Source organism: Leuresthes tenuis, unplaced genomic scaffold (genome assembly GCF_036924035.1).
Source record: "Leuresthes tenuis unplaced genomic scaffold, fLeuTen1.0.hap1 SCAF_13, whole genome shotgun sequence".
Taxonomy (NCBI): Eukaryota; Metazoa; Chordata; class Actinopteri; order Atheriniformes; family Atherinopsidae; genus Leuresthes; species Leuresthes tenuis.
In genome coordinates, this window is record NW_027325367.1 from 11,016,659 (window position 1) to 11,044,499 (window position 27,841).

The 27,841-nt window shown below is 44.1% G+C and overlaps 1 protein-coding gene across 7 annotated transcripts in view; it reads left to right on the plus strand.

The window, feature by feature from the left end:
• Nucleotides 1–27,841, plus strand: part of utrn (utrophin) — a 152,697-nt gene that overhangs the window by 28,847 nt on the left and 96,009 nt on the right. For 5 of the 7 annotated variants that reach the window (XM_072361730.1, XM_072361728.1, XM_072361731.1 and 2 more), the window contains 37 exons: nt 14–101; nt 736–980; nt 1,842–2,010; nt 3,141–3,268; nt 4,311–4,448; nt 4,577–4,690; nt 5,056–5,211; nt 5,389–5,559; nt 5,652–5,843; nt 6,365–6,499; nt 7,970–8,119; nt 8,332–8,493; nt 8,726–8,857; nt 8,954–9,127; nt 9,228–9,383; nt 9,499–9,669; nt 10,375–10,554; nt 11,050–11,178; nt 11,725–11,895; nt 12,021–12,083; nt 12,331–12,489; nt 12,978–13,115; nt 13,228–13,320; nt 14,670–14,840; nt 15,136–15,308; nt 16,639–16,789; nt 17,732–17,907; nt 18,166–18,301; nt 18,750–18,899; nt 18,999–19,151; nt 19,256–19,357; nt 19,576–19,696; nt 20,132–20,349; nt 20,676–20,793; nt 20,944–21,149; nt 21,850–22,004; nt 22,088–22,277. In XM_072361730.1, coding sequence (XP_072217831.1) covers nt 14–101; nt 736–980; nt 1,842–2,010; nt 3,141–3,268; nt 4,311–4,448; nt 4,577–4,690; nt 5,056–5,211; nt 5,389–5,559; nt 5,652–5,843; nt 6,365–6,499; nt 7,970–8,119; nt 8,332–8,493; nt 8,726–8,857; nt 8,954–9,127; nt 9,228–9,383; nt 9,499–9,669; nt 10,375–10,554; nt 11,050–11,178; nt 11,725–11,895; nt 12,021–12,083; nt 12,331–12,489; nt 12,978–13,115; nt 13,228–13,320; nt 14,670–14,840; nt 15,136–15,308; nt 16,639–16,789; nt 17,732–17,907; nt 18,166–18,301; nt 18,750–18,899; nt 18,999–19,151; nt 19,256–19,357; nt 19,576–19,696; nt 20,132–20,349; nt 20,676–20,793; nt 20,944–21,149; nt 21,850–22,004; nt 22,088–22,277 — 5,634 coding nt within the window. Of the gene's footprint in view, nt 1–13; nt 102–735; nt 981–1,841; nt 2,011–3,140; nt 3,269–4,310; nt 4,449–4,576; nt 4,691–5,055; nt 5,212–5,388; nt 5,560–5,651; nt 5,844–6,364; nt 6,500–7,969; nt 8,120–8,331; nt 8,494–8,725; nt 8,858–8,953; nt 9,128–9,227; nt 9,384–9,498; nt 9,670–10,374; nt 10,555–11,049; nt 11,179–11,724; nt 11,896–12,020; nt 12,084–12,330; nt 12,490–12,977; nt 13,116–13,227; nt 13,321–14,669; nt 14,841–15,135; nt 15,309–16,638; nt 16,790–17,731; nt 17,908–18,165; nt 18,302–18,749; nt 18,900–18,998; nt 19,152–19,255; nt 19,358–19,575; nt 19,697–20,131; nt 20,350–20,675; nt 20,794–20,943; nt 21,150–21,849; nt 22,005–22,087; nt 22,278–26,142; nt 26,337–27,841 lie in introns of those variants that run through there. The other 2 variants (XM_072361729.1, XM_072361735.1) reach the window with 2 other exon arrangements.

The window sequence follows — 27,841 nt, forward strand, 5'->3', positions numbered from 1 at the left end:
ACAATCACTTTAGGATCTGGAGTTGGAACTCGCTGCCAAGGAAGCCACGGTTAGTGAAGTCGTCCAAGAGGGACGAGGCCTGATGGACGTACTGGAGAGAGGTAAAAAGCAAAGAGCAGTTTCTCCTAATAAAATATAAATCATGGAAATCATCTAAGTTTTGTCGGACATGTTCCCTTAAACAAGTCCAAATGTTTATTGGCTTGAAGCTGCTCTTGATTCCCGGCTTAAACAAAAATCTTCCATTTCTCTCGTAACTGCGTTGGCCTTGTAATATTAGACAGCTTTTCTGCAGCTGCGTGATGTTTTCTGGGTATTTATAAGCCTGTATTTCTTTTACTGTCATTCACTATTAGATGCCAGAAATCAAATCGTGAAGTTTTGTGTGCGTAGACGACGTAGTAAAACTCTGTCGGCTTGCAGATTTCATACACCGGCTCGATGAAACTGGGAGACACTCAGGATTTTTATGTGTTTACGTTGCTCTGGAGGCAGTGAGGGCGTGTGGGCGAGCTCTGCTTGGCTGGAGCAGATTTGTTAAATACCAAACTTTTCCTTAAATCAACTTGTTTTATTCCATGATAGCTGTTGTTCTCAGACTGCTTTAATCTGAGTCTTTCATCCATCAGCATTGCTGGAATCTCCCGTTTAAAACTTAACACTAAATTCTGTTTTTTTCCCCCTTAAATTTAGGGCTTTTTTGACACAAGCTGTTGTCTGTCTCTCTTTCTATAGAGGCTGGGAGTGTGGATTTGGTGAGGACGAATGTAGACCTGCTCCAGACCGAGTGGGATGTCTGTGCCAGGGAGCTCCAGGCCGCCCGTGACCGGGTGCACACTCAGACCCGGGTCAGAGCAGTTTCTGTAGAACTTGCAGACTTGGACCGGGTCTTGGGGGAACAGGACCGGTGGCTGGACTCAACCTCAGCTGTGGGAAAGTGCACCGAGGTCGAGCTCAGAAACCTGAGCGGAGAATGTCGGGTGAGATTTGTGGTCTCGGTCACATTCACCCTGATCTCCTTCGTGTGACTATAATCCTAAATTTCTCCTCTAACCCTCCGGCTTGCGATTGCTGCAGTTTATTTATGAATATTGCAACTTTCGTAGCAGAAATGAAACAGAAAAAGCGATGTCACGGGAATAAAGTTAAAAGGCATTCAGATGCCTGTGCTGACACAGCGAGTAAGAAAGAGAAAGACGAGTTTGGAGCTAAAAGTTTTTTAAAATTGACTTTGCACATCTTTTATGGCCAGAACAGTAGCTATTCTGGGATTGCAAAAAGGAAACGACTCAATTTTGCACTGGCTTTTAAAACTGGACGGATTTAGTCCGTTTTCCTAGATGTTTGTGGATGCATCCGTTGTTTGGGAAAGGACACGATACGGTGCTTTCCATGATTAAATGCAGGAGCTTCATGCGGTTCACTGCATACTTCATACTTAGGAAGTTGGAGGCCCTGCTCTTATGTATTGGACTCGTTTAGGGAAACCACTGGCTCAAATGAATTTTACCCCTGGGATCTTTCCATCTTTAACAGACAGCTGTGGCCAGGGGTGCTGTGTTTTAGGGCTGTCAGTCTGTTATTATGGGAAACGGCATGTATCACTACTGTACTTACAGGGATGGTCAGTATTAAAAAAAGAGCTTGAATTAAGGTTGTTTTTTTTTCCCCAAGAAGATTTTAGACTTAGAAACAGATTTGCTGAGTCACAGAGTCCAATGCAGTGAACTGTTAAAATGCTGGTCTTTTAAGAAATGTGTTTTAAATGACACTCAGATGGGCTTAATGGCCTTTTTTCCAAACAAATCGGTGAACTGTCATCTTTATTTTGTGTCCCTCAGTCGCGCCTTGTTCAGGTCGCTGCTCTCAGTCCACGACTGGAGCAGCTCTCTGCAGAGACGGGGTCTCTGGGAGCAGTGCCCGCTCTAAAAGACAACATGGTGGTGGTATCCGCACATCATGCCTCCACACTGCAGCAGCTGCAGAGGAGAGAACAAGAAGTCAATGAAGGTAATTCTGCGCCACGATCTTAAAAATCATGTCTTATATCAGTGGCAAGTCATATCTCTATTAATAATGCCTTTTACTTTTCAATGGAACTGACCGCCTGGAGACATCATCATATTCCAGATAGCTGCAGAGCAGGAGATTTAAAACAAAGACCTTTTCTTTCTTCCTGCTCCTGGTCAGAAACTTTTAGGTTTACAAGGAGGCCAAGAGAGTGATGGCTAAGATCAACACAGCTCAGCCCCACACGAGCTGTGTAAATCTGACGTCTGCTTTTATGTGAAGCCTTGGCCAGTCACAAGTAATGGATGGTGCCCTTATATGGCCTGCGAAAGCTCTCAGATTCACGGCTGTGTATGTGAGCAGTTGTGTGTTAGGTCATATCTACCTGAGGACGTGACTTGGAGCGGGAACAATCCTGAAAAGCCGTCACAGTGTTGCCCGTGAAATTTACGTATGCTGCCAAAAATTACTGGAATTGAGTCTCCAAAACATAAGTGTGTGTGTGTGTGTGTGTGTTTGTGTTGTTGCGCCTCTTGGGCTTTTATGACTCTGACGATTTGGATGAGACCCAAGGAAAACTATTTTGATTCTGCTTGAAGGCACTTTGCTTCTTGCTGGGGCCTCTCTATCACCCCCCCACACATATATGCCCCATTTTTTGCTCTTTCTGGAAATAAACACAGCCAGATTACGTGAGCATTAAATCACCTGATAATGAACAGACAAAGAAACAGAAGTGAAGAGAGGCGATCGTGGGGAGAAGCAGGAGCCACTGAGACACTGATTTTTTTGAAGTTGTGACAAATGTTGCGACCCTTTAACTTCTGTAAACCTTTGCACGAGCCTCGCTTGTATTCAGAGTTTATGGCACTACAGCTGTGTTTTATACTGTTGAAGAACGCAGCTAAACTTGATTTGAGAAACGTGGTTGAATTGAATATAATAGATCCTCTTACAGCATAGGAAACCCACTTGGTCATGCATATGCGAATGGGGGAAATCCTAACCAGATCGATGCCCCCTTGTGGTAGAAAGCACAAGTGCTTACACAAAAGTTTTAAGTGTATATTATTTACCGTCTTTTCCTTTCCGTTCTTAAGAACAACTTAAGCTTCCTTGTTTTATTCCAGCCTTGACCGACCTTGCAGCCGCCCCGGTGGTTCAGAGTCCGGTGGAGGGCCTGGAGGCCAGGCTGGCTACTCTGAGAGAAGGGATCGTAGACGTACCAACAGCAGAGGGGGCGGTGGAACGGGCACAGGTGAGTGATGAGGCAATACAGATCCTACTAACTGACAGATCAGGACGAAAACGGTTAGTTTAGATCACCAAGCCTGATAGTTGTTTGATTTTTATTACAGTTGTGTTATTTTGACATTGCTGCAGATGATGACACGGATGCCCTTTGAGCTCCTGGTTGACACAACTGCAGACTCTCCAGTTACTTCAGTTTGTGTCTGTGTCTGTGTGTAGAGTATATCAGTGCAGCATCAGTCTGTGTCTGCCCTTGTTTTTTTTTTAGTTTTTTTCTTTCCCAGAACACAATGGGCTCTTTTATCAGCCAGTCACTTCCCTCAACACTGTGTTTCTGTGACTGGGAGGGAAAGGCAGTGTGTGTGCTTAACTGTTTTAAAAAAGAAGAAGAAGAATTTGATATACTTTTGTAATATACCTGCTGTTGCGTTTTGTGTGATTTACTGTGTGCGTTCATCTCCTCCTCCATCATCCGGTGGAATGTGGATCACTCTTGTTATCGTGACAGATGGGGCACGGTGCCGGGGAGGGCGGGTGGGGATGTGGCACTTTCTGGGCAGCGTGCCCACACATGCCGCATGGCGCTCCTCTGTGCTCCATGTGGAGCTGCCCAACCTGTCAATCAGCTTGACAATCGCAACACACAACGCCACGACAGCAACTCGGAGATCAGTTGGCTGTCAGCATAATGAGAGGAGATGACAATGATCCTCTTGGCTCGGTGTTGTTATGGGTTCACATGTTCGCATACAGATTTATGACTTGTTTCACGAAACATTTTTAATAATGTAAGCATACTTAATAATTTCCTGTGGATTCATATTAGATCAAACAACAGTAACTATAGATTCTTAGAAGTCAGAAGAAGTCAGTAGAAGTATCTTGTGAGTTGTCTAATCGGTTGAGATAAAGCTCCAGTTGGCAAACAAATGTTTAAAGAGTGGCGTCGCCGTCACTTTAAGAGATAATTTCAAGAGTTTCCAAGGACGACTGTTAATCTCTCAATGCTTTGAGGTCTCATTTTAAGCCTCATCTGTCGCTTACCTCAGGGCCTGTGTCTAGAGATTGAGCAAACGCAGCAAGCCTCCGATCCTGCAGAACTACAAAAATGGAGTCAGCTGTCCTCCAAGGCCCGCGAGGAGCATGGCACACTGCAGTGCATTCTGGGTAGCATGAAGGACAACCAGGTAGAGCAGCTGTGATTATTTATGACTTGAGTAATGTGGAACTTCATGGCCATTTTATTGTTTGAAACCTCAGTGGTGTTTTATACAGCTGAGTATTGTTAACGCCGCGGTTTCCATGATGCATTTAGGTGCGTTTGCAGCAAGTGGAGAGTTGGTTGAACGCGGTCCAGGAGCTGTTGTCTCGGGACGCCACAGGGTTGGGTGAAAGGGAGCATCTACAGGAAGAGCTTCATCAGTGTAAGGTGAGAAGAAAACGAACAGAGTTTGGACATTGTAATGAAAAATGTTATTATTTAAAGTAACTTTTTTTTGGTAAAGACCATGGATATGCAGTTATGTTTGAACTGTATTTTCACAAGACCAGACAGACCAAGCATCTTGCTCTGGAGTTGGCACATTTGGCCTTCCCTGTGGTTTCTCCTACACACTTGGAAGGGCATTGTGATTCAGTGGATATTCAGTTGGTCGCAGTTTGAAACTTTGCAGCTAGATGTGACCACATCCTACTCTTTGGACCTTTTTAGATGGCAATCCAGTAAAGTTATAGAATCCCTCCCTGGCCTTTTTATGATTATGTTTAAAGCTTTCCTTTCTTTCTCTGGACCAGGAGTACGTTAATGAGATGGAGTTGGTGGAACGTTCAGTAAAGCAGATGGAAGAGAATGTGAGTGCTGTGCAGGCGACTGCAGTCCCAGGACTGGCCAAGTGGGGACAGGATAAGTTGGATGAGTGCCAGGGAAGGTGGGCCATGCTCAGCAAACAGGTGACAAGAAACTGTTTGTGCTCTGTGGTTTTTGTCTTAAAAACCTTGGATTATGGTATTTTTTATGTAGATGCAATGTTCATTTTGGGCCTCAGTAGCTGTTAGCTAATGCAAGGTTCAGAAAGACTTCTAAATGATTTTGCTCCTTGTTTAAAAACCTGATGGATGCGTTTCCAGCTCCTGAGCCACCGGGAGCATGTGTCAGAAAGTCAAGAGAAGCAAGTGAATTTAAAGAAAGACCTGGCGGAGATGCAGGAGTGGATGGCTCAAGTCGATGAAGAGTTTCTCATGAGAGACTTTGAGTACAAGAGTCCTGAGGAGTTGGAGGCGTCGCTGGAGGAGATGAAGGTGGGAGTGGTGAAATGTGGCGCTTGTCTGATTAAAAATGTTGGGCTTTCTGTGCGTCTCTGCTGACTTTGTCCTCTTCTCGTCTCTGACAGCGGGCTAAAGAGGACGTGCTACAGAAAGAGGTGAAGGTGAAGATCCTGAAAGACAGCATCAACCTGCTCGTGTCCCGAACGTCACACCCCGGTGGCGAGTTTGGACAGGAGCTGACCTCGGAACTGGACGGGGTACTCGCCAACTACCACAAGCTCTGTGACCGCCTCAAGAGCAAATGTCACACCCTGGAGGTAATTGTTGTGATGAGTTGTGGAAAAAAAAAAAGGATGTGCATGAGCTTCACAGTGTTTAAGACATGGGAATAAGAAATATTATTAATTATTATAAGAATTATTATTACTTATTGCATCAAGTAATTCATGCCTTATTGCAACATTGACTCAGCTTTGCCTCAGTTAGCTTACATCTGACGTATTTCAGTGACAATTATGTTTATTTGACTTGTCAGTTTATTAGCTTTCAGAGCCAGCCTTAGTCCAAGTGCTAGTTGCAGGCACTGTTTTTGATTGCCGCCCTCTGCAGAGTAAAGGTCAGATATGTCACGCTCATGAATGCAATGTGAAACCCATTAGTCATCGTGCCGTTTTGTCTTTAGATGTTTGCTGATTACATTTTTGATGTAGGATGTATTTTTTTATTCAGTTTTTGACACTCATTTTGCGCTTTAACGGCATGCTTTATGCTTTATGCGACACACCTGTCGCATGATACGTTTGTTTGATCTGTTCTTCAAAATGTTGTCGGTGTGCAGGAAGTTTGGTCCTGTTGGATGGAGCTGCTTCAGTACCTGGACATGGAGCAGAGCTGGCTCAGCTCTCTGGAGGAGAAAGTGCAAGCTACTGACAACCTGCCGGAAAGCACTGAGGCTGTTAACGAAGCTCTGGAGGTACAAGCACTCAAAGTCGTGTGTAATCGCATTGAATAGTTCTCTCCAACTGTCTCTTTACCTTCAAATGTTTAGGATTGATAATAGAGTCGGAGCAATTCAGCTGGAGCATGTATATGGGACAGTAGCTTCCTTTAATACAGGGCTGCCGACCGCATAGTTGGTCTTATAATGGTCTTATAAAAACAACTCACAAAACAACAAAAACATTAGACCTAACATTCTATAACATTTGCATAATTATAGGACATGTGTTTATATGCCAAATCACTTAAGAATAATCAATTCCCTGTGTCTGAGGGCTTGTGTCAAAGGGAAGGAAATGGGCTATAATTTACATCCTTTTTTTAAAGAAAAAGTCTCTTCATAAATGTGCAAATCACAACTAATGATTTTGTTAAACTTTGCGTGTTTTTCTGATAGGATTTTTCATGACATTTAAACATTGATGCTGACAGAGTGGTTGGTACATACACTGCCCGTTGGAAGCCGATAAAGCAATTTTTTTTTTTATTGACGATGTGTTCGATGAGCACTGAAAATGACCGTGCCACTTATGTCCACGGCACGTGTAAGTTCATTTCAAATGGAAAAAGCTCAAGTCCGCAGGCTAACTATTCAGTTCTAAGTAAAACTACATGTTAGTACCTTCATTTGTCTTTCAAGGTTCTTCCGCTCAGACTAGCTTCGCTGCTATATCTGTAGACCGCCTGCAGCACGACTGTCAAATTCACTTTAATCACTGTGCTGCTTCTGTGGCATCACATGGGGATGAAGGAAACTGAACACCCTTAAAGCCAACCTGTCTCCATCTCATCTTTGTCCCTCTCATCAAATGCTTTTGGCTTCTTTTCTTTCCATCCCTCCCCCAACAAGTGCTTCTCTTTCTCTCTCTCTCTCTCCCTCTTCACCCGTCTGAACTCTGTTCTTTCACCCTTCATGCCGTCATTCCTCCCGTTTCGGGCTCACTGCTTTTGGGTGGGGGTTGTTGGGGAGGGCTGTACCCCCCCCCCCCCCCCCCCCCCCCCCCCCCCCGGGAAGGAAAAGTACTTTCAATGAACGCACATCAACAGTGCGACGTCAGTCCACTAACTCACTCTCTCTTAGTCGGGTCTCATTTCTCCTTCAGTTATTGTCTCTTTTTGATTTGCTTCTGTCTCACACATCCAGCCGAGCAGTCCCTGCATCTGCTTCTTCTTCTGTTCGCTCAGCTTTTTGCTTCTTTCTAAATTTTTCATGCACAAACCTGCACACATACTCTCATTTGCTGGATTTAATTTACTCTCTCCAACCTCGACAGTCTTGGGTCTGTTTTGATGAAATTAAGCTCTTTCAGTGTTGGACTGTTTTACTGTTATCTGGGAATTTCACTTCCTCACACTCATTTCCTTACTTTCCTCTGTTGCTTGATTTATCCCGCCTCGTTTCTCATGTGTACACCCTGCTCTCCGTCTCTTCGCTCGCCACTAGTCTTTGGAGTGTGTGCTCCGCCACCCCGGGGACAACCGGACCCAAATCAGAGAGCTGGGTCAGACGCTGATTGACGGGGGCATACTTGATGAACTCATTAGTGAAAAACTCGAGGCCTTCAATTCCCGCTACGAGCAACTCAATCACCAGGTCAGGACTTTGTCTTTGTGCTTGTGTGTGGATGCTTTTGGCTTTTATTATTATTATCATTACAAGTTATTTGTTAGTCTTTTTCAGTATTCTTTGCAAATGTGTCTTATTTTCCTGGAACAAGTCGCCCTAATGAGATATCATTACATGGTGCGTTTATTAGCACACTTTTGGTATACGCCCTGAGTTTCTGTTTTCATGTTGTCATTCAGGCGGTGAACCGGCAGATCAGTCTTGAGCAGCAGCTGCAGACACTGAAGGAGAATGAGCAGGCGCTCCAAACCCTGCAGGAATCCCTGAGCCAGCTGGACCACACACTCACCTCCTACCTCACCGATCGCATTGACGCGTTCCAGCTCCCCCAGGAGGCACAGGTACAGCGCGCACACTCGCACCAAATTAGATTTGGTTCCCAGAAAATGATCCAAGCCTGAAGGGCCTACATCCAGCAAGTCCTCAAGAATCAGTAGTATATCTCATAAAACATGCTGAAATCTACCTGAATGTTACATGCCTATAAAAACAAGGAAAACATGCAATAAATGCACAGATTCACAGTGTGTATCCCAGTTAAGCTACATGTGCTCTTTTTTACTTTTCTTTCAGACTATTGGTGCGGAGATTGCAGCCCACGAGGTGACTGTAGAGGAGATGAGGAGAAGGAATGTGGTTAACTTACCTCCTCCCACCACCGACGGCAAAGCTGCCCGTGGTGGGACCATGTTGGACCAACTGCAGGTAACACTGCCTCCTACTGGACAATGTCAGGAAGTGTAGTGAGCTCTGAGGAAGGAACATGCATAACTTGAACTTTTTGCTTTGCTCTGCATGCAGAGGAAACTGAGGGAGATCTCCACAAAGTACCAGCTATTCCAGAAGCCTGCTAATTTTGAACAGCGCATGTTGGACTGTAAAAGGGTCTTGGAAGGTGCTAAAGCTGAGCTGCACGTCCTGGATGTTAAAGACGTGGAGCCAGACAAAATCCAGTCCCACCTTAATGGTTGTATGGTGAGAACCTTCCCCGATCACCGTTGTGCAGCTTCCTAATTCTGCAGACACCAACAATGTCTTCCATATGAATATAAATATGGTGCCGTTTTGTGTTTAGAAACTGTACAAGTTGCTGAGTGAAGTGAAGCTGGAAGTAGAGACGGTGATTAAAACAGGTCGACAGATTGTGCAGAAACAGCAGACCGAGAATCCCAAGGCGATGGATGAACAGCTTACTGCTCTTAAACTGCTCTACAATGACTTGGGGGCTCAGGTAACTCGTTCTTTTTCTTTTTTTGAAGTTAATTCTAGCATTCAGCTCTTGCTGCATTGCAAATGAGATCCATGACTTCCGAAGTAGCTCTGAGGCCTGCTCTGTCTTTTCACAGGTGACAGAAGGCAAGCAGGATCTGGAGAAAGCTCTGTCCCTGTCCCAAAAGTTGGAGAAGGAGAGTGCGTCCCTGCAGGACTGGTTGAACGCAAATGAGATCCAGCTCCAAAAGAAAAACAGCTGCGGAGACATGCCAGCTGACATTGATGCTGAGATCGCGTGGGCGAATGTAGGTCGCTGTCCATGTGTGTAGAGGTTTACTGATAGAACAGACAGCTTTCTTTTAATTTAAATTGTTATTGCACTTTAGCTTCTTAGATTAGCTTGGTTTATGTGGCTGTCATTCACAACAAAAGTCATCTCAAGGTACTATAAGGAACAGATAGATGGGGTCCAATTCAATCCATTTATAATCCATTTCAGTCCAAATCATTATTATTCTTTTCAATCCAGTTTATTATGATGGTTTTCATACTTTGTAATGCAAATTTATAAAAAGCTGACAAGATAAGAAAAGCCGTGGGCTGCATCTGATTTAGAGAAATGAATGAAATATATGAGAAGCAACAGTAAAAGCTCAGATTACTTTGAATCTTTCCAAGCTTGTGTGATCAGGCATGTTTAGACAGGGTGAAGTTTTCCATATCAAGCATACCTTTGAGTTTATCTCTTTGGAGAAATACTTTTCTCACTTGCCAGCAGATGGAGCAAAGAAGCAGCTTGATGCTTCTGAACATGCACGGATTTCTCTTTCTAACACAGAGGTTAAAGATCAACATTATGAGAAGAAGACGGCTACTTCAGGATTGAAAAGCTCTTGTTAAAAAAGTTTTTGTTATTTCCAAGTCAGGCTTTTTTGTGCACAACACAGTGAGAGAAATGTACACATATATGAATTATCTATAAACTGCTGACACACGTGTCCCTCAACCAGGGCCTGCTGAAGGAGTCGGAGCGTCGGAAGGTGGAGCTGTCCGGCCTGATGGAGACCAGTGCAGGTCTGCAGACTCTGGTGGAGGGCAGCGAGGCTCAGCTGGAGGACAAGCTCTGCGGCCTCAATGAAGCCTGGGGCCGCGTCCACACCTGGACCGAAGACTGGCTCAGCACTGTTCTGGTGAGGGCAAATTTAGTGTACAATCAGATAAAATAAAGAAGGCAGCAACTCTTCATTTGTTTAATCTGAGTAAGAAGATTCTCCCACCTGCAGTTCTCATAGCTTCACGCTTCTGACGCACTTTGCAGCTGGGCAAAGGCCACTCCTGACTATTGCATTTATAAAACACATTGTATTCACATTTATTGCTTAAGGCTCAAGGTAAGTTTTAAATTCTGAATAGTTTTTTTTTTTTTTTTTTTTTGTTTAAAGAGTTCTTTTTACTGTTGGAAAAAAAGAGAAATTGGCAACACAAGGTTATCTCTCTGAAATATTTCCATCTCTCACTTCCTCATTGTGTTGTTGAAGTGATTGCTGAAGCTGTGCAGAGGAACAAAATACAACAAATGCATGTAAATCACCTCTTCAGTTAACATATGTTCATATCTGAACAGAGCCAGTTTGGATTTCCTCAAGGAAATCACGGCGCCTCTTGTTTTCTTTGTGTTTGGGCAGAGTCACCAGAACGAGGTGGAAATTTTTGACGAGAACTTGGCTCACATCAGCACCTGGCTCTACCAGACCCAGATCCACCTGGATGAGGCTGAGCGGCTGGCCCCCACAGAACGGGACAACATGTTGAAGGTAAGGAAGGACTGCATCACTGTCAACCCTCTGGATCCACCTCATCTTCAAAGACTGATTACTTTGACTGTGAAGTCTGAACACGATGTAAGAATCGACAAAGCTTAGACTGGAACAAGCCTGAAAATATCAAGTATAGTTTAAAATGACTTTGCTGAGATCACTGCTTCTGTAGGGTAACAGGTTCTACTAAAACCCATGGAGATTTTTCAAAAACCATGCATTGGAGACGCCGTTTTCTCATAATCGTTAGAGGGGTTTGCATGAATGACACTGAGAAAGAGGCAAGTTGAATAAGAATAGGAAAGAGGAGAATGCAAGTCTTGTATGGTGGTGTCAAGTAAGTTAAACATTTTGAATCTCTAGTTTGAATCATAAGCCTTCCTTTGTATTTAACCCCACCAAATATCAGCTGGCCCCAGCTACCCTCGATCACCAGCAATAAGCTCTCTCAGGTCTGACTAACTTCGCTGCTCTCCAGTGCAAGAGAGACCGACTTCAGAAACCGATGCACAGGTGAACAGCTGCTCTTTGTTCTACCTGCAGAGCATGCTGGAGGAGCTGGAGGATATCAGTCTACGTGTGGACAACGTGAGGGACCAAGCTGTCATCCTGATGACCAGCAGGGGCCCCGCCTGCCGAGATGTGGTAGAGCCCAAACTAGCTGAGCTCAATTGCAATTTCGACAAAGTTTCCCAACACGTCAAAACTGCCAAGGTACAAAAAAGCCGCACCTTAAGAATATTACGGTGATCGGTTCACTGTGGGGAATTCAGTTCAGGGGTAGGCTTAAAAGGTCAAAACACTGTTATACGGTCTTTTTCTTTTCTTCTGCCATGCAGATGATGGCCAGTCTGGAGTTGGGAGGTGTTGAGATGAATCAGCAGGCACCTCAGCTGGTGCAGGTAACTGTCATTAGCAGAGGCTGCGAGAACATAGAACCATTTCAATCGTTACTTAACACAACATCATGTATCATGGACTTATAATTAATTACAAATATGCAGAATAACAGCTGCCAGGACTGCAAGGCTCAGTTTGGCTGTATGAAGTCTGCCTCTTTTAAACAGTCAGATAATTACATGTACATCAGCAACTCAGACTGAGCCGCCTGAGGTTTGTTTTTGTTCTTTTTTTTTTTTTTTGAATCAGGTCACTCACAGTCAGGAGGTCCAAGCAGAAAGTCAGACTCACACTGTTAAAACCGTGGCCCCCACTGAGATAAAGGACCTTCAGGCGGAGCTGCAGGACACACTGAGGACTCTGCAGCAGCAGGAGAACCTGGTACACATCCAGGATGATGACGACAAGGTACTCGGGTTTACCTTTTTCAATCAAACCATTTTAGCAATGTTCGTATAGTTTTTTTTTAAAACCTTGCAAGCAGAAAAGGTCAGGAATTCTTTGCAACTTTCTAGAGGAATTTAATCAAAAGCAAAGAATTGGGAGATTTTTGTCTTCAGTTTATACCTGATAAGACGAGTATTGATCGGGCATCTCGAGGTTTAACGAGTTTGAATTCAATTTGGATATAAAGGTTTTTGACGTAAAGCAGAAAAAAAACCAGACTGATCCAAACCAAGGTCATTGTGCCAGTCGATAGGCTTCCTCTGTGTTTTAATCCTTATTTTTCTAAGAGGCGTCAACATCGCCTGTAGCCTGAGCCACTCGCTACTTGTTTGGTTGGATTTTAGATGCATTCTAAATTGCTCCAATTACAAAAAAAAATGGCTCCGCTTTTGATCTGCAAGCTCTTGGATGCTCAATGTGAACTCTTCCCCTGTGCCTCCCTGCAACAGATGGATGAGGAGAAAGCCAGCATGGAAGACTTGCTGAGAAGGGGAGAAGAACTGCTGCAGCAAACCCCCGATGAGGGTCAAAGGGAGGAGTTGAGACTTATGCTGCTCCGGCTGCAGAGCCAATATTCTGCTCACAGGGTGAGATTTTTAAACATAGGTTCTGTCGTCATCAAAAGCGGATCGTTGTAACAATGTGTGCTTTGTTGACTTGTAATTAATTGGACTTATTGGCGCGTCTGCTTGCTTTAAGGAGCTGAGAAAGCGGAAAGTCAGGCAAGTCGACGTCTCTGTGGAGTCATCATCTTCTCAAACCTTCAGAGAGCAGGCAGAGTCTTCATCTGAGGTAAGGGAGCTTAGAAGTGCACACAGACTTGTGTTGTACATTCAAACATTAAGAAGTAGTGGAGGGATGCTTGCACTTCAGACTGGGCAGGAAATCCATCACAGGGGCTGACGACAAGACTCGATAGAGCAGCCTCTATTTTTCAAAAAAGCCTCGATTATTTAATTTGTACATCAAGATGTTGCACATCTTTTACAAGTCCGCTGTAGCTAGTGCAGCATTCTTGGCTGCAGTCTGCTGGGAAAGTGGTCTCAGAGCCAAGTACCACAAAATCTGATTTGGCTGGCACTGTGCTTCTCTGGTTTTGAAGACGGGGTCACAAGCCGTTGCACATTATCTCGCAGCCTCTCGTGGCCCTGGTGGTCAAACAGCAGAGCACTTTCAGCAGGAATCTATTTGTGCCCAGCTGTGCCAGACGGCACCATCCGAGCTACGAAACCATAGCTACAGCACTCTTGATGATTAGCCTCAGTGGTGGAGGGGACTTCTCTTCCTCTGACAGAATATAGAGGAAAGGCACCTGATGGGAGCAGACACATGACTTTACATGGGTGATGCACACAGAGTGGCAGCTGGCTCAATGACCACAAAACTGTTGGACCTGCTTGAAAAACACAGAAAGTGCATTTATAATTTGGAAGGGCTGCTGTGAAATTCAGAAAGAAGTTTTTTTTTTTTTTTTTTTTTTTTTTTTTTTACAAAACCATGAAAAGTAAAGAGAAAAGAGCCAAAAGGTTTGCTGTAATTCATCAAGACAGCTGGAATCCAGGCTTGGAAGACGGATATGGATAAAGTCGTTATTGTAAAGTATTTTGACAAACCCAGATGGATTATTTTGAGTCTCCCATTTATAATCTGTGTGACTTTGGAATTTAAATGTTCTAAATGTTTTTGCATTTGCAGAGTAACATTAAAGGTGCATTCTGACAGTTCAATTTTCACTGAAAATGATTTAATGGATAGTTTGCTCCAAATATTTTGTAACCTGCCTTTGTATTCTTTATCCCCTGATTCACAGGGTTATAAAACGGGAAAAAATGTCTTAAATCGGTTGCTACCTGTTAAGACAACCTTTCATTTAAGCTTATATTCGCTTGTTGTGCTCTTAGTCCCATGATTAGCAGAGGGAGCCATGTTGAAAGTTTTCCCACTCGGGGTGTGTTTAAATAAAACGGTGACGTAGGTCTGTTTTAGAGTATCTTTAGTGTCTAGTCTTTGTTGTTTGTACCTATTCTTTGTCAGCCTTTATGAATGAATTATTATTGTTGTTATTAATGTGACCTGGTGGTTGTGAGATTATGATGAAACCATGAGTAAAATGTTATTTTTCCTCGTGCTTTGTGACGTAGGAGATGTCTGCACCAGATCTTAGCAGCACTCTGTCCCTGACTCCCTCTGACTACCTGTTGGAGATCAACAAAGTTCTCCTCACCATGGCCGACAATGAGCTGCTACTGAACTCCACGGAGCTCTGCGGGGGGCTTTACGAAGACTTTTCTACCCAGGAAGACACACTGAGGGTGGGCACCGCTCCTCTATCCAACCTGCCCAATCAGAAGTTGTTATTTTAGACTTGTCCAAGAAGTCAACTATGGTATTTTATTTCAAACAACCAGTGTCTAGGAAACCTTAGGGGTGGTTGTCCGAAACAAAGCTTTTGATGTAATCACATCATCAGAACCGGGGGTGTGATTATTGAGGATTGTTGTTCTGATTATCAGCGGTGGGAAGTTCATCTGTCACTTGTTGCATGAACGTTGTTGTTGGTCCTCTTTTACTCATATATATATATATATATATATATTTATTTCACAGAATATTAAGGAGAATCTGGAGCAACTGAGTGAGCCGGTCACAGGGATCCATGAACGCCAGCCTGATGCGATCCGAGATGCTTCTCCTGCTGAGGTGGCCCAAATGGAAGACGCCCTCACACAGCTCAATGCCGAGTGGGACCGCCTCAATCGCATGTACAATCAGCGCAAAGGGTATGCCGACCGATTTCAATTACAGACTCTCCAGGTTGAAGTTAAGTGTGACATCAAATTTTCAATCTGTCTTCCACAGAGTAAAACTCTGATGGAAAAAGCTTTTTTCTTTTTTTTCCTTTTTTTTAAGGGATGTTTGTGAATCTTTATTTCAGTGCATTTGTTTCGAGCTGCAGGGAAACTGAATGCCAGCTGTTTGCCCGTCGGCAAGCAGCGGGAGCAGATAGAGGGTGCAGGATGTGGTGGAACACACACATGCTGACCTTGGTTAAAATCAAAGCAACTCCTTTGGCATCAACGTTCATTCACATATTCGTTCCCTCATTCACACAAAGTGGGTGACCTTGACCGCCGTCCTCGCAATTCCTCAGGCATAAACCGCCATCATTTGGAAAGAGAGAAAACTTGGAGAACTAATTTTGAGATTGCATTCAAATGCAGAGGAATAACCCTGAGGCATCGTTCTCAATCAAAAGAAGGGAGCGTGTTTTGTAAGACTTCTCATCCAATCCTCATCTCCTCAACTTGTATAACTGATCAGTTTTGTTCTACTTAAAGCGATGCAGAAAGAAGAAGTGCCTGCCTTTTTTAAAATCTTTTTGGTACTATTTCAGTCATCAGCCTCTTGGGTCAGTATTTCTTTGTTCAGCAGCAGCACTGAACTTTACCTTTTTTTTAACATTTACCCTTAAAAGTTCTTTTCTCCCCATCGTTTCCCAATGGATAAATCCACTTTACACATTTAAATGAAGCCCTAACAGCCTCAACACAAACAGGAATCGACCATTTTGCTAAGAGATCATTGAAAGACTTCAGAATTTGTGTGGGATCAGGACAGATTTCTTTTAAGTCCAAGCAGATGAAGAAATAATCCGGTGTCAGTCGTTCAGTTTTACGTTCTTCATACATTGGTTTTCTCATTCTGATGACTCAGATTCGCTTGATGTCAACTGCTGGTATAATCCTGGCATTTTCAGTGGCATGCGCCTCCTCTAATATCTGCGACTTACAGTTGTCAAAATCTCTTCACTATATGCAGCCTCTGAGCAAAGTTCTGACAAAAACATGGATAGTACAGACCAGGCCTGTCTGATTTGACAAATAATGTTTGCAGCTTGTTGCTTAACATCTTTGCTGTTTGCCACGTTGCCATATAAGGCATAGAGTTGGTTATTATGAAAGCACGATGACCTTGGTGGATATTAAGATAAATACAAATAAGCCAAAGACGGTGGGGCAACCACTCCAGTCTTCACTGGTGACCCAGTGCTGATCAGTTTGACTAAAGAAGCAGTTACTAACGCAGACATGTGTTCGTTGTCCTCTGCAGGAGTTTTGATCGTGCCGTAGAGGAGTGGGGGCAGTTTCACTGTGACTTAAAGGACCTAACTCAGTGGCTGACGGACACAGAGACGCTGCTGTCCGAGAGCATCGGCCCTGAGGGTCAGCTGGACCTGGAATCTGCACACCGACATCAAGAGGTCAGTGGAAGGTGACGCATTGGTGATTTGTATGAATGTGTTCATCTACTGAGGTATGTATTACTCAGTCATTTTCCCACCCTGGATGCAGATTAAGTTTTCAAGTTTGTTTTTCTTTTTTTTTTTTTTTTTTTTTTTAGAACTCTTTGCTGACATCCCACCTTTTTCATTCTGAATGCTAAATAGTCTAATATAAACACACTCTCGGTGTATGTTTGTCAGTTCAAAGCGAGACATTTCACTTCCCAGAGGGCCACAGCAATATGTTTGAGGAAATAGGCAGTGGATATGTCAGAAGATAATTGCATTTCACTCCCTAAGGGGAAAAATGGGTCCTATGCTGTACCTCATAAACATACCACACATTTAACTGTTCATTACGCCGGGCCGGGAATGGCGAGGAATGAAATGTAAGATGAGAAGGGGCCTTTAATATAGTTTTGTTTGATTACTGAGAGGTATTTTCATTTCCAAGAAGAGGCAAATTCTCTGACGCCACTGCATTATCGAAGACAGCTCTAGCGCCATTAGCACCTTTATCAGCGTGATTTGCAAAGCTCCAGCTACACCGCTGTGTGTCTCTTTTACATGTTTTCACAGTTGCTGAGAATGAGACGAGGGATCAAGTGTGTGTGTGTGTGGGGGGGGGCTTAGAGATATATTAGCTGACTCATCCTTTGGCGCACTGTACAATCACTCACCTTACTTTACGGGTCTGTCTTGGGGAAGTTAAATCTGTCTCGGTGTTAGGTAGAGATTTGGCAGCTTAAATCTCGCCTCACTGTAAATCATGCCAATGTGTCAATAAGAGATTTGCTTGGAGAGATGGACTTGAGCTGGGGATTTGGGCTGAAAGGAATATGATTATGATGTTTGACTGAACCCTGGTCCTACTCCCATCTCTTTCCCTCGCTTTATTCTGTTCCTCCTGTCTTATTTTAGGAGCTGGAAGAGGGCCTTGTGAGTCATCAGCCCGTCCTGGCTGGACTGACCCGCACTGGGGAGCAGATAATTGGGAAACTTTCATCTCCTGACGAGTCCCTGCTCGCGGAGAAGTTGGAAACTCTTGGTCAGCGTTGGAGAGCTGTCAACCGGCAGGTCTTAGACAGACAGCGCAGGTATCTTTGGAAACGGCAGCTGTCACCTATGAATGTTGACAGTGCTCCGTCTAGAATTTTTAAATCTCGGTTTTCCAGTCAAAAATCCCATACATGTCAGAGCTCACTCTCAATTCCCACCAGGCTGTTTATCTTTTATTAGTGTGGTCAATCACTACGTAGCAGCAATTTAAATGTAAATTTCACAAGGAGACCTGCAACTTTGAGAAAATGGAGATCCTAATCAGAGTGTTTAATGTGCTGTGTGCGCGCCCTCAGGTTGGCTGCAGGGGACCCTGCCCTGTCAGACCTGGTGAGGAGGCGTGAGGAGCTCACTCTGTGGCTGGAGCAGGCGGAAAATGCTGCCAGCTCCCTCGCCGTCTCCGCCACTGACAAAAACCTCAGAGAACTCAAGGTACAGCAACTCGTACAGCATGATCAAGTTGGTCTAAGAATTCTTTTCTTGCACCGGAGCTGGTAGAGAGAGCTTTTTTTTTTTAATATGCTGTATTTTCCTTGAAGCACCCCATATCTTAAACTGCATGGCCAAGTTGCTCTGTGCATCTCAATCACAAGCAAAACCCGTCTAAACTAGCAAACCTACCCAAAAAGGATACTCGCATCTTTTGCTATAAGTGATGCAGTTTTGTTGGAAGAAACGGTCATTCTGTGCTGTCTTTCTTCATTCCCTCTGGGCAACAAACTCAGCCAGACGAAAAGTACGTTGTAGAATGATTGACGTTACACGGCACATCGTTTCTTCTTGATTTTTTTTTTTCCTTCCCCATTCTTAAAACTTGCGTCTCAGTTTCCATCGGCTTGTGATTTTCTGAGGTTAACGGTCAGTGCACCTCTCCTTGCAGGCCCTCGCTGAGGAAATGGATACACAGAATGAACGACTTGGTTGGGTGAACAAACATGCTCCCCAGATCTTGGCAAGTCCCGGTTTGAGCCCTCAGAGCAGAGACCAGCATGTTGGAAAACTGAGAGCCATCAACCTCAGGTGGAGCAAGGTAAGAGTCGCACCAACGCTGCATCCAAGCTCAAACTCCAACTTTTAAAGTAACTTTTTCCTTGTTTGTCCTCCTTTCATCCATCCTCCTTCTCTGCAGGTGACCCAGGAGTTGCTGGACAAAGTTGGGGAGGTGGAGACCAACCTGCTGGGTCATACCCAGTTCCAGGAAAGGATGAGCAGGCTGACAGACTGGGTCGTTGTCGCACACCAAACAATCATGACCCGAGGGCTGAATCCAGGCCAAGCACAGGTAGATGGCCTGAATACATCACAAGAGCTAATGTACTTGGAAAAAAGTCGATTCATCATTTTAGTAAATGTCCTTTTTTTTTTTTTTGTTGTTGCCTTTCGTAGGCTCTTGAGGTCTCCATGAAGGACAGGAAGAAGGACCTGGAGGATCTGTTGGCTCGCTCTATTGAGTTGCAGAAACAACAGCAGCTGTTGCCGCATGAGAAGGTCTGTGTCCACAGCAATATCATTTTTAGACGAGAGATATGGCCAATTGTGGCATGTGATTATACCATATTGTTAAAGCATCGCAACCCATTCAGTTTGCCATAAATGATCGCAGTTTAATTGGCTGTTTTATGGAAGTCTGGATACACTCTGTTTCCTCATTTTAGTCATAAATGATGTGTGTGTCGCCCTCTGTGTGCCCTCATGTGTGTGTGTAGGGTAAGATAGAGCAGCTGGCAGCAGACTGGAAAGCACTGGATGGCAAACTGCGGGAATCTCTCCAGCCGTCAGTCTCACCATGGGCACATCACCAACATGTCGTCCACCACCAGCAGCTTGGTAAAAAGCAAATTACATATTCGTCACTCGCTCTAAAAGGGCACGTCCCAAAAAAGTTTAAAACTTTTAACAAGTGTGAGAAAGTTGGGTACTTAATTCCTGTGGATCCTCAACAGTACATAAACATGCACTTCCTTGAGCGGTAATACGTTCTCTGGAGGAAAAATTTGCAATCCTTTGGTGTTCCTTAATCCAGAGCATGACGGTGCATGATAACAAAACAGGGCTGAACAACAAAGCAGTTGTTGTGTAATGCTAAACAATCTCTGATGCATCATTCATCATGATGTAGTGTCCTCTGAGAGCCATTTGAAGACACCTTCTCACAGATGCTACCATCCCAAATGCTTGTTGCTTTATTTCCTTTTAAAGAAGCAGTTTATGTCAGCGTTGCTCGCCTATAGCTTTGTGCCCTTTTTTCACCTTTTGCTCCAGTGTCGGCGGTGCCCTCCGCCGTTCAGATGGCCAGCTTAGTGAGCGAGGACCCCTACCACCAAACCCCACACACACTGGACACCGTGGCACCCAAAGATCTCAACCAAACTGCCACCGAACTCGCCGACTGGCTTCTGCTCATCACCCAGATGCTCAAGTCTAATATTGTCACAGTGGGGGACACAAAGGAGATCAGGACAACTATAGGACGCCTTCAGGTGAGAAATGTTGAGCAGAGGGAGGGAAGTCCTGGAGTTGTTTGTGGAGTTGCTACATATGACACAAACGCTATGAATTGGGGCTGGTTTCCATAGCTGACTTCAAATATGCAAAATCATCACTTTGGGAAATAAAGATGAGGAAAAAAAGGCTTGAACTAAATTCTATGTGTCGGAAACAATAGTTTTTTCAGACGCAAACAGAAAAAGTTTGTCTGTTCCCATGTCGGGGCGCCTCAGTCTTCATGTGTTACATCAAAATGAAAACCATCAAACAGATTTTGTTTTTAGTCAGCCCTCATGTAAATCTGTTTTTCTCTTGGCAGGTGACAAAGAGTGACCTTGAGCAGCGTCATCCCCAGCTTGAGGACATTTTCACTTTGGCACAGAACATCAAAAACAAGACCTCGGATCTCGATATTCGCACTTCCATTACTGAGAAACGTACGTACAAAGGAGGATGACTGCACTGAGCATCTCCAAAAGACTTCTAACTGAAACAAAAAAAAAAACCAAGCTATTCCAAAGATGACAAGGAGACATTTTTATCTTTATGTCTTTGTTTGTTGAATTTACTTGTGTCTCTGGCTCCAGTGGAGAAAGTACGCAGCCAGTGGGACAGCACTCAGCACGGCGTGGAGGCCCGGCTCCAGCAGCTGGATAACATGATTGGCCACAGCAATCAGTGGGAGGAGCAGAGGAAGGAAGTGAAGGCCCTCATTGGACATCATGAAGGATGCTTCCACAACCTTCTCCAGCGGTCCAAAGATCCTCTTACTAAACAGCTTGAAGACAGCAAGGTTAGGAAGAATGTTTGTTACTGCAAAAGGTCATCTGCAGCGATTCTGTGCTCTTGTCATTATGATGGACTAGATATCTACTCCAGGAATCTTTTTCCTAATGGAGGAAAAGTCTTCGGCTTAAGCAAACTCCGCTCCATAGCCGTCTTAAGTTTGCGAGTCTGTACCAGTTGGAAATGTATAAATCACCTCTGTGAGGTTTCACTTTGAACTTTAATAACATTCATTCGTCCACGTCATCCATCATTTTGATTTGTGATGATGACTTAGCCGAGAGTTCCCGGAGACCTCGTGCTGCCCCTGTAGTGTGCTGGAGACAGTACACAATCCAAACACTAGAGGGCAACTGAGTTCAACAGTTGTACCTGCTGCTGGTTTGTGTGGCCTTGTCTTGATGAGTAATTGTCCATTTAAAATTGTGAAGTGTACCTTTTTTTTGTGAAAAGAATAGGAGCCTGTTAATAATCTGCTTGATTAAGCAAAGGTTAAACAAACAGTGTCAGAGAGTTTGTAAGTTTACGGGTCATTAATAGCCTCACATGACAATTTATCTTATTAAAAGCAAAGACTAAAACGGTCCAGAGTAAGTAATAAATGGGGTAACGGGGCCCTTCAGGGTGACCCGTGATGTTCACAGAGACTCACGTCTGTCCGATTTTCAGCGTCATGATCCAGCATCACCGCACCTATTCTTTCACAGGAGTTTCTTCTATCTCTGGGTCGAGGCCAGGCTACAGTCGCAGCCTTTAATGAGCTTTCCAGTCACCTTTTACGAGAATATTCCACCGACGACACCAGGAGGATCAAAGAAGTCGCAGAGAGACACACTGCCAACTGGAACAGCCTCAACAACCGGTACATAAAAACTCACCTGATCCACCATTGTCCCTCGTGTTGCGTTTTTGGGTCGTATTTGACTTATTCACGGCATTTGGCAGGGCGAGCGACCGTCACACCCAGTTGGACAGTGAACTGAAAGGGGTGCAGGTGTCTCTCAGGGAGCTGGAGTCCTTCCTCAGATGGCTCCAGGAGGCAGAAACTACAGTCAACGTCCTGGCTGACGCTTCCCAGAGGGAAGACCTGTCTCAGGACTCCGCCCATGCGAAGGAGCTGAGGCGGCAACTAGAGGTAGGGTTGGAAGTTAGCAGAGGAGCTGTGAGTGTGTGGAGTGCGTGCTCAGGTGCGAGCCCATTATCTCAGCGTCATCCTTCATTAGTGCAGCTGGATCTGAGGCTGCAGTGTGTGTGTGTGGGGGTGCATCTCCGTGTTCGTAGGTAGTTAAAGGTGGGTGAACGAAAGGGCATACAGAGAGGGCATGTGAGTGCTTGTATGCATTGAATGCGGCTCATTGACCCTGTTGTCCTGGGCTGCTTTGGAATTCAGTGTCGTGTCTTTGCGTCGCCCCTCACTTTGCTTGTCATTTACCCAGACCTTTCCTTTGGGATCGTTTGACCCGCATCATCGTACTCTTCATGTAAAATGTCAGTCCCACCGTCACCTCACCTCACTCTTTGAATACTTGCAAGAGGCACACAATATTCAGTTATTTCTTCACCTCCCTCAGAAGCTGAAACATCCATTTAAAAGGCGTTAACCATGTCAGTCTTGCTCTCATCTCCTTTCGATTGTACATTGAGAAGCTTTTGCACGGCCTCTGTTGCTCTTTGAATAAACCTCTTATCTGCAGGGAAAACATCGACGTCGCACGTCTCTTAGAAGTGAAAGCTAAAGTCCAATGATAACACCTTTTGATTTGGTTGTTTTGAATATGATTTTCATTTCAAAACAGGCCAAAGTTTGAGTGGAGAAAAAAAAAAAATCACTGCACAAATGAGCTCACAGATTTCTGAGCTTCCTTTAACCTACTATTGAGCTCTGGTTGCTTTTGTTATTTGTGAAGCATAATTCTGTTTTTTTCTTCTTTTTTTTTTTCACGTTATGAAGTAATTCTTGTTCTCGCCTCTATCCACCCATTACACCGATCTGTGTTTGTTGTATTGAATCTCCTCTGTCATTTTAAGCCCTTTCAAAATTGCAAGGGACCCCACGCTGCATCGTGTCCGTTACGGTTATCTTTAAGGTCAAGTGTGTGGCGAGCTGAGTTGACCTTTAACCTCAGTAAAAGGCTTGCATTTAATCACCAGCAAGTTGGTGAGTGTTTTTGACACTTTTTTAATCCTCTTTTTGTTTTATCATTAGTTGCAGATGAGAGATGCTCTGCTCTGCCACTGGTTTGTCACTTTTAATCACAAGTTTAATCACAAACATTTTGAAACTATGCTTTTCTCCGGTGTCATTCGGGGTTATTCATGCGCAAATAAAAGGTGCCGGAGACGCTTGAAAACTTTCTAAAGCTGCTTGCGTGTGTTGGCTCATAGATTACGGTTCACTGAAAACTTAAACTCTACATTTAGTGCAGCTGATGTTTCATTATCTTAGCATTGGACTTGGTGTGTGTAAAGTATTGTCATCCATATGCAATATGTCGGAAATGGCTGATTTCTATTTTTTATGCTTTCTTTTTAGAAATTTAACCGTGTAATTTATCTCTCGCCATGAAACGGTCATGTTGTCCGCCGCAGCTTGGCACATCAAGGGGAACAATTACTACGATATGAATGCTAACATACACTTGAACTCATTTTCTGTCATTTCATGGTTTTTAAAGTCTTTATCCGATTTCTCGAGCTGGCTTGCGGAATAGAACTTGATCACACCGCTCACGTGCACACATGTTGAAAGGTGTTGCAGTAACAGCTTCCAGCAGGAAAGAGCTAAGGTGCAGGCGGCCGGAGGAGGCGATTTTTGATCAAGCGAAGCATGTGCGTGTTTGGCTCGGGGCGATCGGATGTCTGCCTGATTGTGTTGTGTCCATTGTGTGTTGACCAGCTTGAAAACATACTTTTTTGTTGATATGTGGTAACTCCAGAGCCCACAATGCACTCTGTTTCACTTGTCAGTGTCAGAATAACTGAAACGGATGCTTTAGCCAGTTAAACCTCATTTAAACAGGGCTCTTCAGTGTGTGTGTGTGTGTGTGTGTGTGTGTGTGCGTGTGTGTGCGTGTGTGTAATGTGAGTACACGAGCCTGTTGGTAAATTATCATTACTTGAACATTTGTTTATGTCTGTTCTTTTTTTTTTTATTGCCTTTGTGATTGCCTTCATTCATATAAAGCTACCAGGCAATCAAGTGCTTTTGGTGCGTCGTGCGCCAAACACAGCATTCGTCTACTTGTGCTGATTTAAAAGTCGTGATTGAGGAGAACAGTCGTCCCGAGACAGTGTTTTTTCTTTTTCAAATAAAGGGTCAAATAAGAGTCACGGGCTCCATGAATCTGTTGAAAATACCCCCGTGTGCAGAGGATGGATGGCTGCTATGTGATAATCTCAGCTGATTGGTCACCTGTTTTTCCCCTTTGGTACTTTGGTGCTTAAAGCATATTTAGCTGGTTTTTTTGTAACAATTAAAAGATGCACAAAAGCCTTTCATCTTCCCTGGACTTGGCTCTCGTGTCTTCTCTCCTCACGCTCGCTCTCTCCTTTGTCTCTCTTCCCGGTTAAGCTTTTGGGAACCGTGTTTGGACTCGGCACATCATTTAGATGCTGTGTTTTTCTCCCGAAGACACAGACAACTTAGAGTTGCAAATTAAAGGGAACAGCTCGTCTGTATAAACATTTACCTTTGAGTTATTTTTTAAATGATATCCTCAGTTTATTAATACAGAAGCAAGAGGATTGATTAATACGATCATAGGTTTACACCACGTTATGGCCACTTACTCTAAATGGGTTCTTTTTTTTAGATGTGTGATTTCAGAGCCTTCTACTAAAACATTTTTGTTCAGTTTAGCTAATCTTTCCTTTGGAGACACCTCTACAGGGACTGAAATGATGTATAACTCACTACGCTGCGTTAACATATTCAGTAAATCATCACTTTAAGCTTTTTTTCTCGCAGATATTGGCGCACGCATCAGAGGTTCTGACTTTGTGAGTGGATGACGCTCTCTGAAAAGCACCTGGCTGATTTTTTTATTTATTTATTTTCTTAATATTTATTTCTTTGCTGAGATATTTGCCAGTAAACTTTTTGATACTTGAGATTTAGTCCAAAGTTTCATGTTTATCCAAGTGATGGAAGAGCTCCAGCTAACACTGCCAATGAAGAAAATGAATAGAACTAATACTTCCAGGAACCCAAGACGCCTGAAATAGCCCCTCCCTCTTTGTAAATCTATTGTGTGTGTGTGTGTGTGTGTGTGTGTGTGTGTGTGCGCACATCTCATTTGGCCTTGCTCACTCTCTCTCCTTTCTCTTTCTCCCTTTGTCTGTCTCTTGCACATTGATCTGTCTGTTGCGTGGCATAATGTCATCCTCCCTTCACGGCAGAGGGATTGTTTGTCTTCCCTCGCGCTGCTGCTTTTCATCTTTCTGTCTCTGTTTCCCTCACTCCTTCCATCTCTTCCTGCCTCTGGATCAGAGGCGGTAAAAAGTGAGCGTCGCACACACACGCACACACACACACACGCGCGCTCTCCCTCTCCTCGTCCAGTGCAACTCGTGCCTTCCTCCTCTCTCTCTCCTCCCCTCTCAGCTTGCCGGCACTTTACACTCTTCTGGCAGTGTTTCTTTTATTTCTTCTTCATTTCACTCTCCTCCGTCGCTCTCGCCTGACTCTGCAGGGTGCCGTCGCAAGTGATTTGTTTAATTCTCTTCTGGCTCTGCAGTCGGGGCGCGCGTGTGAATGTCCGCGTGGAGGAGAAAGTGAGTGTCTCGTCTTGTCCACCTCGCTTGCATCATGCGTGTGTGAGTGCATGCTGAGAGATGCGTTGGTGACTGTTTAGAAAGAGGGAGAAAGAAAGCTCAGCGAGGCTGCGCTCACTGTGTGGAGAGTGTGTTTTTTTTTTTTTTTTTTCTCCCTCTCTGTGTACATGTGTGTAAGAGTGTGTGCGCATCACGTCAGCTTAGCTTGGGTCTGGTCGGTTGGCGAGGGAGAGGGAGAGGGAGAACAATATGAGCGGGGTAGGGCAGTGCTAGCATGCGGACCGGGAGCAGACTGCTGCAGACTTGTAGCAGTCTTAAGATGATGGCCATGGTCCGGACCTCCCTCCAGAAAGTGGTGGTCTTCTTACACAGGCTCCAGAGGATGGCCATCTCCTCGCCGCGCTACCAGAAACTCTGCAAGGTACGTGGAGAAACCCGGCTGGAGAACAAGAGTTCCCGTTTCTCTTCTGTCTCGTTTTGTCTTCTCTCCTTATTTCAGGTGGAGATTTGTTTGAAACTTGGATGCCGGCAGCGATGCACGAACTTAAATCTGTTCGAAGCTTTAGGATTATTTATTTATTTATTTATTTTAACTTTGATAATTCAGCTTGCCAAAGTTTAGTTATCATGCATGATTTAGAGTATGTTCTAAATGTTTAGTTTTTTTTTTTGTTTTTTTTTCAATGTAAATGTCCTTGCTTTTCACAAATCAGGACTAAGTAGTAGTTTCTCCCTCCTTTGGTCGCCTCTTTATTGTCTGAGCCATGAATCATTTGGTCGTTTTGGCATTTTCTCCCAGCTGATGCTGTTCTGGGACTCTCCTTCAGAGTATATTGTTTTTCTATTTATTTTTACATTACTGACTTCAGGACTTCTTGAACTCTTTCTGCACAGTAAGAAATAATTGCATCTGTGCATCCCTGCTGTGGCATATTCGTGAGTGCGCGTCATATTTCTGTCTGAACGCTGTCAGTTTTTTCTTTTCATAGTCAGGGGGGAAGAGAGTTCAGCGTTACTTCTTCTGCTGTATTTTTAATCCTTATACAATGTGTTCTATTAGTTCATTCGTTAGTGGGAAATTGTTAAGTAATTGATGTTATTTAACAATCAAGCCCTTTTAATTAAAGTTATTGTGAAGTTATTACTTTAGTGCTGATTACATACACCGTTAAATGAATTAAAAAGAGCAAACCCAACTGAGTGCGTGCCAGTTGTCGTTGTTTGTCGGCTGTATTGATTTTACTTTGGAGAAAAAGCCCACTGATGTGTGCAGTACTTAGTGCCATTTTGTATCCCTCTTGATCATCACTGAGTGTTGAACGTCATCGCCGTCCCTGTCGGGTTGCACAACCGCGACGTGCTGTCAGACCGAGAGCAGAGGGGACCAGCTGTTGAGAAAAACAGAGGCTATTGCATCAGAAGAGTTGAGGATTACTTTACAGCTGCAGCCGAGCCTCGGCAATTGTGGCTCAGTTTAATCCATCCTTAGATTCTCTTTTTTTTTCTTTAGTGTTCCACTTTTTCGCTCTCCGCTTGTTTGCTTGTCTGTCTTTTATTGTGTTTTTGCCAATATATACGAGCACTGGGTGAAATCTGTTTACGGTGTTTTTACATCTCTCCTTTACCTCCCCGGTCCCTGTACAGAAGTAAAAAACATCAAAGGGATTAGTGAGGCAGCACAAGTATGATACTTGGTTGAAAGTCAAGTAGGAAACATAATTTTTCAATCTCTCTTTCTCAAAAAGAAAAGTGAAATCTCATCCTTCTTGTGGCCCAACACAGGCACTGTGAAAGGACACTAAGCACTAATTCAACTCTGGAATTGCCCACCTGGCTCCATTCAGCATCCTTAGGGGCCAGACCAACCTGGATTGTGTCCCTATTGGTGGGAGGCATCAGTCATTCTACACCCAATTACCCTCCCCT